This window comes from Bombus vancouverensis, unplaced genomic scaffold (genome assembly GCF_051014615.1).
Source record: "Bombus vancouverensis nearcticus unplaced genomic scaffold, iyBomVanc1_principal scaffold0035, whole genome shotgun sequence".
Lineage (NCBI taxonomy): Eukaryota > Metazoa > Arthropoda > Insecta > Hymenoptera > Apidae > Bombus > Bombus vancouverensis.
The window spans coordinates 248,440-261,130 of NW_027468926.1; the positions used below are offsets into that span (position 1 = coordinate 248,440).

General features: G+C 52.6%; 2 protein-coding genes across 2 annotated transcripts; both read right to left on the reverse strand.

Annotated features, from left to right (window-relative positions):
* Positions 1-2,591: 2,591 nt before the first annotated feature.
* Positions 2,592-6,462, reverse strand: LOC117162946 (uncharacterized). Its single transcript, XM_076626896.1, has 2 exons — positions 5,982-6,462; positions 2,592-2,662 (listed from the first exon to the last, which is right to left on the reverse strand). The coding sequence occupies exons 1-2, from the start codon at positions 6,460-6,462 to the stop codon at positions 2,592-2,594; spliced, it is 552 nt and encodes a 183-aa protein (XP_076483011.1).
* A 3,302-nt stretch (positions 6,463-9,764) lies between these two features.
* On the reverse strand, positions 9,765-11,313 carry LOC117161893 (uncharacterized). Its single transcript, XM_076626897.1, has 2 exons — positions 10,551-11,313; positions 9,765-10,249 (listed from the first exon to the last, which is right to left on the reverse strand). Exons 1-2 carry the CDS (start codon positions 11,311-11,313, stop codon positions 9,765-9,767), a joined length of 1,248 nt encoding a protein of 415 aa, XP_076483012.1.
* Between the last annotated feature and the right edge of the window lie 1,378 nt (positions 11,314-12,691).

Genomic DNA, 12,691 nt, shown 5'->3' on the forward strand with positions numbered 1-12,691 from the left:
CGATAAAGATAAGTTCAATGAAAACAAAGCTAAAATAACTAGGTTCAACCTTGGCGATTTCGTGTTACGCAAAAACGAGGAAAGGAACCAGACGAAGTTAGATCCGAAATTCAGGGGTCCGTTCGAGATAGCAGAGATTTTGGAAGGAGATAGGTATACCTTAAAAACTCTAGACGGAAAACGATCATATAAGGACAGACATGACAGACTGAGAAAGATGCCGGAAGGCTGCGTCCCTGCTGAGTTGGACGTCTGCGGTGATGACGACGACGGTGATAGTATCGATGCAAGTACACCGACCTCAGAGGATCACAAACACTGCGTTGTAGTTGTAGTATATATCCACAGTGACGTTTTGCACATACGCAATATATCCACTGTGATGTCTCATATATCTGCAATATATCCACAGTGACGTTTTGCACATACGCAATATATCCACTGTGATGTCTCATATATCTGTAATATATCTACAGTGACGTTTTGCACATACACAATATATCCACTGTGATGTCTCATATATCTGTAATATATCCACAGTGACGTTTTGCACATACGCAATATATCCACTGTGATGTCTCATACATCTGTAATATATCCACAGTGACGTTTTGCACATACGCAATATATCCACTGTGATGCCTCATACATCTGTAACATACCCACAGTGATACACCCAACGCAGTAACATGATCCAATAAACTGAGACTATTCGGTGTACGAAATCGAAATGATCTGCCGTGTCATTACGATCTGACTGGTAACTCACGGAACGCAACTAGCTCTTTAAACACAAATTATAGCGCTACTAATTCGAGCCCTCTTTCATTTCCTTGCATGTCAAACCTCCGAACAAAACCTCGTTGTTGAAATGGACCCTTGACTTTCTTGGACACTTAGTTAAATTGTAAATAATGTCAGTTGCATCGAAGCTAATGTAAGAAAACACGATATTTTAGCCACACACGAGGACGTATGATAGTCAGGATGGCCGTGTCGGAGATGAAAGGACACCGGAACCTTCGGATAGCCCCGCAACATTGCAATCTAAAGTCTACTATAACTGTAACTAAACTATTGTAGTTATTCAATCCGATTGTAATTGTTCGAGATTAGTGACGGCTCGAGGCGACAGTCTGTCGCCCAACGTAGCCGCGGTCAAGGGATGAACGCTTTGCCCAACAAACATATGGAATAATTCTATAGCTCTCCTTAAAAGAAATATTCGTGGCGACACGCGACAGTAAACATTCCAACGGTTTCTGTCCCGTGTCTCGCCACACGCAGACCCTATTCTTCGAGTAAGATGATTGCCAGATGTCGATGCGTCTCCGCAGTACATGTTCGGCTAGCCCGAGGGCCCGTAATAAATCTTAAGGTTTAGTTAACTAAAGTCCTTCAAACAGACAAACAGTCTTTGTCCCAACTACGGGAAGATAGGGGAGACATATTTTTTAACGAACGGCGTCTCTCACTAGCAACTTTCCCTCGAGGGCGGCTAGCATCTTTTTCTAACCACCGATATGGAGATTGACCAATTAGCAGCAACGTCAATTTCCCTTACTTCCTAAACGAAGGCTTTCCTCGACGAATCCGATGATCTCGTGTCCTTAGACACACCCCATTATAGTTTTCCTCTGTGGCATCATCGGGACGGGACGGGCATTCTTTTACGCGCTCCCGTCGACCAAAGAGTAACATTTTTACGCTCAGCAATTATTTTTACGAGTCAGACTTAGATTCAGCGAGAACGCCCATCTGTCATCCCGTTGGCCGCGGATTCGTTATTGAACCGGATACCACTGTCACTAGTGTCGCGGACGTCTCACCGCCGTGGTAGATTGCCAAACCTGTGTTATTCATACCTGTGTCAATAAATCGTATCTTCGTTACACCGCAACGATGGCTACCTTCAATGAAGACTCCTCAAACACCGACAACCCTATCCCCCCTGCTTCTCCGACATAAATAAATTGGACAGGAAACGATATTTATTTAACGGAAACTAAATGCAATACTCGTATCTATATCAAATAACTTTACAGTTATTTGACCACTCTCGTCACAACGAATCTAACACACACACACTCTCTCTCTCTCTAACAACTCTATCAATTCTCACAACTCTACTCTTCGACGACTCGATACCTCTAACGACTCTACTCTTCGACGACTCAATTAGCTCTGATTCTCGCAACACGCACACTTTTCGACTCGCCGTGCGTAGCGAAACCGTCCTTCTTCTAACGTTGTCTATTGTTTCCCTCATTCCTATGTAAGAACTACCAACTACGTGCCTTTAGTCACGTAGGCACTCTTAAATGTAAACGAACCACAGAAACACGACGTACACGGTTTTTCTATTTTCAACTGATTTCTAATTCGAATTACTTTACGATATTACAATAAGTATTTAATAATACGACTTCCGAACCGATGTAATTGTTGCAATGATTGTTAAATTTCAAAACAATTTCCCATCCATGTTAAACATATTACGTATATGTGCATGTCTAGTGTTTCGATTAGTTGCTCTACTTGCGGTAGTTCGCCATTCTGGATCATCTAGACTCAAGAAAGATGCGTTCCATTTATCCATGCCTTAAAAAGCTCTGTAGCGGCATAAGAGTTAGAATTTGCTTCAAACCATGTTGTTGTTTTGCTTCGGAATATCAAGAGGTATTGTAAGGAATTATAAACTCCGGGCAAAAAAATGGCGCCGCTACATGTAACCGTAAAACAAGACGAATTTGTATCTTTTGACCTTCTTCTGACGATTATGACTAAACGAACGTGATCGCAAACGATTCAGTATAAACTGTGACTAAACGTCTGTATAGATATCGTTTCGCGACAAGATCTGTTTTAAATACACTAACGAGTACACATATTGGTAGTCTCATTATTCGATCCCGTACAGCTCTTATGAAGGAAGATAGAGGCCTGTGACAGTATTCAGCATGGCCAACTTTGAACAAGGCATATTGATAAGACAGAGTAACTCACATACAAATTTTTTTTTTTTTTTTACGTGGAGAAATCCTCATGGACACTCCGCTGTTGCAGTAATTGCGTAACAGCAGAGTAGTGTCGGACTCTTACCGACTAAAACTCCACGATGACCACCCGACGCGATTGACAGGGATGCTCCAGGATTCTCTTATGAATTAACTTCAGTTGCACCCCCTTCACGCGTTCTCTAGTTCGAGCCGGCTATTGAGTAGGCGTTAGGGGGATGTCGTTGCCCCTAGTGCTGTCACTTCTTCTGGTCGTAGTCCGTTGCGGTGGAGGCGGGGCGGCTCTGGGTCGTCTGACTGCCATCCTTCTCCATCGTCTTATCCTGCAGGGTTGAGAGTTTTTCTTTCTCTCCCTTTCCGCTCGCTCCTTCGCGAGCATAACTCGCTCGCAGAAGAGGCGGACGGTCTCGTATTCCTGTGACCCTCTCAACATCGCTTCCACAATCGCTGAGGGGGTCAACGTTTCTCCTAGGGCGTGCCGCAGGGTGTAGCGGAGCGGCTCCCACGCCGGACAGATCTCCAGGGTGTGCTGCGCTGTGTCCCTGCCCTCTCCGCAGTGGAGGCAGATGTCTGTCGTATCTCGCCGTTTTCTCTTCAGGAACTCGCCGAACACGCCGTGTCCGGTGAGTACTTGTGTCATCCTGAATGTGAGTGGGAGGCCGTGGCGGCTCCTCCATGCCTTCCAGTTTGGTAGGACCGCATCCGCGCCTGGGTGTTCGCTTCTCCCGTTGATCAGTTGGGATCGCCACAGGTTCCATGTGTCCTCTTCGGCGGTTCCTGTGTCGTTTGAAGCCGCCTGCTCGGTGGGGTCTTCTCCCGGGTGCCATTCTCTCCGGCGGGTGTATCTCTTTTTGAGCGCCAGCGCCCGCAGCTCCCACCGGGGGGACGCGGCTAGGGTGGACGCCGACGCGTGCGACACCGTCCGGTATCCCCTAATGATTCTGATGGCGGTCATTCTGTGCAGTCTTCTCAGGAGCAGAATGCTGCGACGGCTTGCCATCAGGTCGTCCGCCCATACTGGGGCCCCGTACATCACTCGTGACCGAACGACGCCCTCGTAAAGTCGGCGCACCGCGTCTCCGGCCCCGCCGATGTTCGGTAGTAGGACGCACAGGGCATTCGCAGCCGCTGACACCTTCGGGATCAGTGAGTCGAAGTGTGGCTCGAACGTCCACTGGCTGTCGATGGTGAGTCCCAGATACTTCATCTGTGATCCCACCCGGACGGTTTTACCTGCCATGTTTATGCATAGGCCGGGCGGTGGTGTCCCTCGCCTCTTCCTGTCAAAGAACCAGGTGGCCTCCGACTTCGCAGGGGAGACTCTCAGGCCCAGTTCGTCCACGGCACGGGTCGCACAGGCCGTTGCGATTCCGCCAATGCGCAGCGTCTCGTGCCAGCCACGACCCTCGACCAGGATTAGGGTGTCGTCCGCATAGCATACTATGGCCGCGCCTGGGGGTAGCGGGCATCGTAGTACCTCGTCGTACGCAACGCTCCATAGTATGGGGCCATGCACCGAGCCCTGTGGGACGCCACGCTCAACGGATCGCTTTTCCTCTCCTTCCTTACTGGTGTAACACACCCACCTGTCGTCGAGGTAGGCTCGGATCAATCGGACGAGGTAGCTGGGAACCTCGAAGTGCTCCAGGGCCGTCACTATCCTGTCCCATGGCATGGTGTTGAACGCATTGACGATGTCCACGGAAACCGCCAGCGCCACGCCTTTCCGGGAGACCATGTCCTCCGCAATCGCTCGTACGCGTCTGACCGCGTCAATCCTCGAGCGCCCCTTCCGGAAGCCGTACTGGCTTTCGTGCAAACCTGGCACTTGGCCCGCTATGTGTCGTTCCAACCGGACGGCGACTACCCTCTCGAGTAGTTTGCCGACCTCGTCCAGTAGGCATATCGGCCGGTACGCTGACGGCGAGGTCGTCGGTCGGCCCTCTTTATGGAGCAGGACCAGCCTCGCCGCCCGCCACGCACGGGGGTAGACTCCCTCCCTCAGGCATCCTGTGAAGAGGTGCCGGAGTCTGGGGGCCATGACTCCCATCACTTCCCCCCAGATCCGTCCAGGGATTCCGTCCGGGCCCGGTGCCACGTTGCGGGCGGTCATTCTTCTGGTTGCATCCCATATCTCCTCCTCCGTGCCTTCCCAGTCGTCCCTCCATTCCAGCGGTCGTGTCGTTTCCCGTGGCCGTTCCGCCGCTCTGTTTTCTTGTGGGGGAAAGAGCGTTCCGGTGATCCGCGTCAGCAGCGCAGGTTCCATTTCCGCCGTTGTCAGGGGGTCCTTCGCGCGTAGTTTCTGTGTCACCGTCCTGTATGGCCTCCCCCATGGGTCCGACTCGACTGTTTCGACCAGTTCGGACCAGGCACGGTCCTTCGCTTTTTTAATTTCCCTTTGTAGCGAGCGCCGTAGCGCGCGGTACGTCCGGTAGCGCAAGGAGACTTCTTCTTCGTCGCGTCGTAGCCAGCGGCGGGCCCTTAGGTACTGTCTTCGAGCCCGGACACATCTCGTCCTCAGTTCCGCGATGTCGGGGTTCCACCAGTAAACTGCTCTGCTTCGCACCGTGCCCGGTGTGGCTCGTGGCATGGATGCGTCGCAGATGGCTGTCATGGCTTGGCGGAGGTTCTCGGCCTCCTCTTCCACGTCTGCTTCGGTCGTCGTTGTTGAGGCCTCCCAGCTCCAAGCTGTTGCTATAGCAGCCGCCCGGAGTAGATCTTCATTCCTCTCCTTTATTTTCCATCTAGGTGGTGGGCGCGCGTGTCTCCCCCTCGGCGGGCCGCGCCCGTCGTTTGTCGTCGGCATTCCAGGTCCAGGTGCGTCCACCTCCATGAATATGTAGAGGTGGTCCGACAGCGTCTCGACCCCTTCGGCCACTCTCCAGCCTGAGATCCGCCTGAATGCCTCGGGGGAGGCCCATGTTATGTCAAAAATGGAGCTCCCTCTGCACGTCACGCAGGTACTGGTCGAGCCCCTGTTCACTAACAGAAGTCCAAGTCCCGCGGCCCAGTTTGGTAGCATGCGGCCGCTCGCGTTGGTCCTGGCGTTCCCCCATTCCGTGGATTGTGCGTTGAAGTCTCCCAGGACGAGCACTTGTCGGGGGAGTCGTCGCCTGACGCAGTCGCCAACTCCGTCTAGGAATTCTTCGAACGCTGCCCGTCCGCTGTTAGGTGACACGTACACCCCCACCACCATCATCCCTGCCCACTCGACCGCGGCGTACACGTTGCCGCGTTCCAGCAGGGCTCCGTGGGCGAACGCCCCGGGCGTTGATGTCCAGGTGACGGCAACCATTCCGTCCGTGTCTCCGACCCACGCCGGGGCATCAAGAACTCTGTATGGTTCCGCCACCACCGCTAGGGCGACCGTGCTCTCCCGGATGGTTTGGTGGAGCAGGTCTTGTGCTCGCCTTGACCTTCCCAGGTTAGTCTGGAGGATGCGCATTCTCAGTTCTTTGGTGTTCTTTCCCTGTTTGTGGCTTCCTCCGTGCCTACCTCCTTGTTCGCGCGCTTAGGGTCGCTTTGCGACGGGGAGCCTTTCTCGCTGCCTCTTGCAGCCGTGGATCCGCGGGCGGCTACTTTCGTTCCTTTCTTCGAGGGGGCGCAGGCCGGTCCCCCCATCCTGTGCACCGACGGTGCTCCAAGCGCCTCGCAGAGCAGGCATTTCGAGCTCGCAGTAGTGCATGCTGTCGCCTGGTGCTCTGGTTCGCCACATCTGAAGCACAGGTGCCCCTTGTCCTCCTTGGCGGTGCAGGTCTTCCCCGTGTGTCCTATCCCAAGGCACCTGTAGCACTGTAACGGTCACCGTTCGATGGCTTCGACCTTCGCCGTCGACCAGCCTATGGCGACCTTTCCAGCCTGGGCCAGTTTCCTCACTGCACTGGCAGGGCCTCGTATCCATACGGTGCCAAGTCCGTTCCGGGCGGGGCGGATTTCTCCCAGCCGGATGTCCTCCGGCTTGCAGCCGCTCTCCCTCGCCAGGGTGTTTTGGATTTCCGCCTTGGTGGCCGCTATGTCTATCAGGGACACCCTTGCCTCCGCGGCTCGGAAGGGGGTCGCCACGCGGACCTCGTTCGGGTCCAGAGCCCGCGTCAGCTGTGCTGCGAGCGCTGCGGCCTTCTCCCTTCCCTGGTCCTCAGGGACCTCTAAGATGACACCTCCGGTGATGGTCTTCCGCATCCTCATCGTGTTGATGCCGAGATCGGTCAGGGAGACACTGTCCTTGGCCGCAGCCACCACTTCCGCGTAGGATTCTCTCGATTTGTCCGTCAGGGTGATTGTTACCGCTGACGTTCGCGGTGCTCGCGGGAGGGGCCCCCTGCCTCCCCCTCTTCGTGCGTTCTCCAATCCACTCTCCGGAGTTTTCCTCTGGCTCTCCGCCCCTGTCTCGGGGATCAGCTTCGCCGGCTGCTTCTTCCCTGCCTCCTTCTCCTTTCCTCTTCTTTTCCTTCCGACGGTCTAACATTCGGTGACAGCCGTTCGGCCTACCTTGAGCGCTGGGGCGCTTGGGGCTCCAGGCTCCATCCCTCTCGTGTTCGCGGCAGGGGCGACCTCCTTTCCTTCTCCTTTTTCTGTTCCCTGCAGTTGTTCCTCCAGTCGGTGCAGCAAGGACCTCATCTCCTCTACATGGTGCTCGACTGCAGCGAGACGCGCCCTGTAGCTGCTCTCATCCGCGGTGGGGCGCGAGGCCGGTTCTTTTCGGAGTGCCTCTACCGCCGCCTCCAGTGTTGCTATGCGTCCTTGCGCTATAGCGAGTACGTCGGTGACAGGGTCCGTTCTCCTCACTATCTCTGTCACGCCCGCGGTGATGGTTCTCGCCGCCTCCTTCAGGGTTTTCCCCTGCGTGCCCTTGTGGCTGCGGGGTGCCTCGGCAGCCTTGGCCACCTCGGCGGCCCGGCGAATCAGTTCGGCTCCTATGTCCGCCGTTGTGGCTGTTCTCATTTCTTCAGCCGGGTCCGCGGGGAGTTCGGGGGATTCGTTGGCCTTCTTTCTCTTCGCTCGGGGTGCTTCTCTGGCGGGGGTTTCCTCCTCCTCTGTTGTTTCCTCAGTCCATATTCCCTCCTTGTACAGCGTGAAGCGGGAGGGTCCCTCCTTTGGCGGCATCGCCTTCGTCACGCTCCAGGTGCTAACGTGCGGCGGCTCCGCAGCCAGTTCCGTTTCCCTCCGTCCACTAGCGTTTTCCTCTACCTCCTCCTCTTTCGCCATGGTTGCGTCCGTTTCCCCGTTGGGCAGGAAATGTCGCTCGGTCAGCACTTGCCACTCTGCCAGTCGCTGTCACTTTCAAGTGGCCCGCGCAACGCGCTTCGGCGCACGCGCCAATATGGCTGCGTCTGGGTAGTTCCTCAGGTAGCCCGTGTAGCGGCGCTGCTGTCTCGCGTCCTAATATGGCTACTCCACCGTCCTAACCTCACACTTGGTATGTTTTGCTTTAACTCCTCCTTGTCCAAGCCGGACTACCCGCATCCACACCCGTTTTGCGCTCACAGGCACTAGTCCTCCATTCTGGTTACCTCCCTTGCCCAGGCTCTCCAGTTTACCGGAGATTTCGATTACGCTCGCAGCTCCGTCCTCTCTACGTCTGCCTCCCATGTATCCCCACCCTGTGTTATAATGGATCAGATGATACAGGAGTCATAGACTCGATTTCAATGATAAGTGTATTTAAATTTTCGAATGTAAAGAGCTCGTTACCTGCGACACGCCTGAAATGTCGTTTGAAGGACTTCACTGCAGCTTCCCATAGCCCTCCGAAGTGAGGTGAGTTGGGAGGAATGAAGAGCCATTCGATCCGTCGGTCGGCTAAAAAGGACTGAACCTTTACCTTATGATCGTCGGATTGCAGGAGATTTCGGAGCTCTCGTAATTCATTGTTGGCGCCAACGAAGTTGGTACCGTTGTCGGAGTAAATTGTCACACAGAATCCTCGGCGAGCGATGAATCTTCGCAGAGCAGCAATGAAGGCCTCGCTAGTGAGGTCGCTGACCAGCTCGATGTGGACTGCTTTGACTGCAAGACATATAAAGATTGCTACATATACCTTAGTTTTGCGTCGGTTGCGATCCTTTCGTTCTTTGATGTAAAACGGTCGCAATAATCTATTCCGACGTTGGTAAACGGTCGAGATTCCGTTATCCGTGCAGCTGGGAGGCCGCCCATTACGTAATCCACTGGAGGTGGATTAGCTCGGCAGCAACGGACGCACTTCTTCAGCGTGCTCCAAGCTTGACTACGGCCGTCGATAGGCCAATAAGATCTTCTTAAGGCGTATAAGGTAGCTTGAGTTCCGGAGTGGAGATTGATGAGGTGTTCATGCTCGATTATGAGCGCTGTGACTTAAGATTTGGGTAGAATGAGTGGGTGTTTCTGACTGAACAGCATTGATGAGTGACTGAGTCGGCCTCCGACTCGCAACATCCCGTCTTTGTCGAGAAATGGATTGAGTCGTTGCAGCTTCCCCTTCACTGCAGAATTTCGATCTGTTCGGAGAGTGCGGATTTTATCTGAAAAATAACAGAGTTGTAACAGTTTGACCAATTTGTTATGCGCATTGGTTAAATCATGTGTAGTTAGAGTTCTCCCTCGATCCTGTTTTTGTCTCCATCGGAGGCAACGTGCGCTAATTCTAATCAGCTTGGGCCAAGAAGAAAATCTCTCCAGTAGACTGTGGTCAGCAGGAGTCTCGGCCAGACATGTTGCTTTCTTCTGCTCTGGTATTTCAGTTAATGGTACAGGGTTCCACGTCGGCCACTATCTTTCTGGTTGTTGGAGCCATTCCGGACCATGTTGCCAAATGGCTGGTCGCAGGAAATCTTCGGGTGATTGGCCTCGAGATATGAGATCTGCAGGGTTATCGGCAGTGGGAATGTGACGCCAATCTGAGGTGTGAGTCTTCTGCTGAATTTCTGTCACACGATTAGCGACAAAGGTTTTCAGCGTATGGGGTGATGTATTGATCCAATGAAGTACGATTGTAGAATCCGTCCAGTAAACAGTCCGAGAAATGTTGCTTGGTAAAGCTTGAAGGACTGTGGTGGCCAATGATGCGAGAAGAAGTGCTCCACTCAGTTCCAGCCTTGGAATGGTTTGTGATTTCAGTGGAGCCACCTTTGATTTTGCAGTGAGGAGTCGTGTCCAGACATGACCATCCGGAGTGATGATACGAAGGTAAACGCATGCCCCAAAAGCCCTTTCGCTAGCGTCACAGAACCCGTGTAATTCATTTCCGCTGCAGCCTTGATTATCGTTTTACGTGGAAACTTCACGTTATTCAATAATGGCAGCTGTGCATAATATTTGCTCCATTCCGTGTGCACGTCAGCCGGTAGAGATTCGTCCCAATCAATTTTTAAAGTCCAGAGTCGTTGGAGCAGCATCTTAGCTCGAACGATCACTGGTGCCAATAATCCGAGGGGGTCTTGGCGAGGTAGATCTTGGCGATTTCGGAGCTCATTGTTCTCTTCGTGATTCGAGAGGCGGTGGAATTAATTTTTACGGAATATAGGATCGAATCGTCAAAGGAATTCCAAACCACACCCAGAGTTTTGAAGGTTTGCGATTCGCCTAGTAGCAGCTTGTCGTTTATGTCCTGCTCGGAAAGTCTTCGTAGCAGTTCCCGGTCGTTCGATGCCCATTTTCGAATGTTTAAGCCGGCTAGTTTAAGCAGTTCCGTGAGCTCCGTTCTCCATGATCGTGCCTCGACCTTTCTATCAACTCCAGTGAGAACATCGTCGACGTAGAAGTCTCGCTGTAAGACCGTCGCCGCTCGTGGGTACCGATGTCCCCCGTCGTCCGCCAGTTGTTTGAGGCACCGAATGGCTAGATCAGGGGCCGCTGACAGCCCGAATGTCACTGTATTAAGTTGATAGGTGTCAACTTCTCCATCAGAATTGCGCCACAAAATTTGTTGAAATTTTCGATCCTCTGGACGCACAAGAAATTGTCGATACATCTTTTCGACATCGCCTGTAATGACGTATTGATGAGAACGAAATCTTAGAAGGATGAAGAATAAGTCATCTTGTAGTTTCGGTCCCGTATGAAGTACGTCGTTTAATGAAACTCCGGTGGTGGTTGGTGCAGATCCGTCAAACACAACTCGGAGTTTTGTAGTTTGGCTGGACTCTTTGATCACGCCGTGATGTGGCAGAAAATATCCGTCGTCCGTGCAGTTGTCCGTGGTAATCTTCGTCATGTGTCCTAATTCCACATATTCTTGTATCACGGCGCGATAGTCGGCTTCGAATCGTTTGTCTCGTTGGAATCGACGACAGAGGGAAATGAGTCGCTTCATCGCCATTGTCTTAGAGGATCCAAGCGAAGGAGTTGTTTCGTTGAATGGGAGAGCGACCATGTATCGCCCTTCGTTGGTGCGTTGAACGTGATTTCGAAAGTGTTCTTCGCACTGTCGTTCCGATTCCGAAATGTGTGCAGTGGGCGTTCATTCGTCGATTTCCCAAAAACGGGCGAGGTCCGCCTGTAAAGCCGCCGTGGAGGCGTGAAATGCGAGTGCTGATGATTGCGAGGTTGGGCTCTCCCCGATGACCCATCCGAATCGCGTTTCTTGCAGACGCAAGTCGGGCCCGTTTGCTTGACTGATGTCAAGTTGGCCGACACAGAGTGATGCTAGCGTTGGTCCGGCGCTCAACAATATTTCGATCGGCGCAAGCCTATGGAATCTTGGATCGGCTAGTTGGAGATTCCTCGGTATATGTATTATTGAGCGATCTACGGGTTGATCTGGGACCCAAGGCGATATTGTCGGTATGATTAGGAACGTCAAGGTGCGTTCGTATGTGCCCTCGATGGAGGTGATCGTGGCCGTGATGTAACGTTTCGAGGTTGTCGATAACGTGTTGAGTGTTCCGATTGGGACCTAACATTTCCGTTGGTTACGTTTTTGCGAATCAGCGAGTTTTTCGGTGATAAAGTTCATGCTAGAGCCGGTGTCTAGCAGAGCTCTACAACGGAATGGTTGAACTTTATTGTTCAATAGGTTGACCTGCGCTGTGACTAACAAATCGTGCTGCAGTGGTTCACAAGGAAGCGAGATCAATGAGTCCGTTTTCTGTGGTTCGGTCCCTCACAAGGTCGTTTGATGACGTCATTGTTTTCCTTGTCGTCTAGGACTGGACGATATATTTGATCCCGATGCCGTCGTTCGCGATAACCGAGATTCACGTTTCGGAGAAGTTCGCGGAGACGATCGGGGAGACGATCGGGGAGACGATCGGGGAGACGTGGATGCGCGTCTCGATGTGACTATCGCGGGGTCGGTGATCGACCGTTGGATGATCGATCGCTCGATGATCGACCGCTCGATGACCGGCTTACACGTGGTCGTGATTTGCTATGACCATGGTCTTGATGTAGGTATGTATGGTGTCGCTGCTTGCAGATGCGACATGAACCGGCGGAGCAATGAGTAATAGCGTGTCGCTTACCTAAACAATTGGTACATAGAGACGCCCTCTTGGCGATTTCAAGGCGTTTTTTAGGCGACTTCGCTTTGAAGACATCACAATTCCATAATTCGTGTTGTCCTTGACAATTCGGACACACCAACGTATTATGTGTACTTGTGAATGCGTAACTTCGCGGTGCGTTCGGTCGCTGACGTTTGTGTTGATCGGATTCCCTTTTTATCACGGTTGATGCTGAGCTTGTCCTGTCGCCGT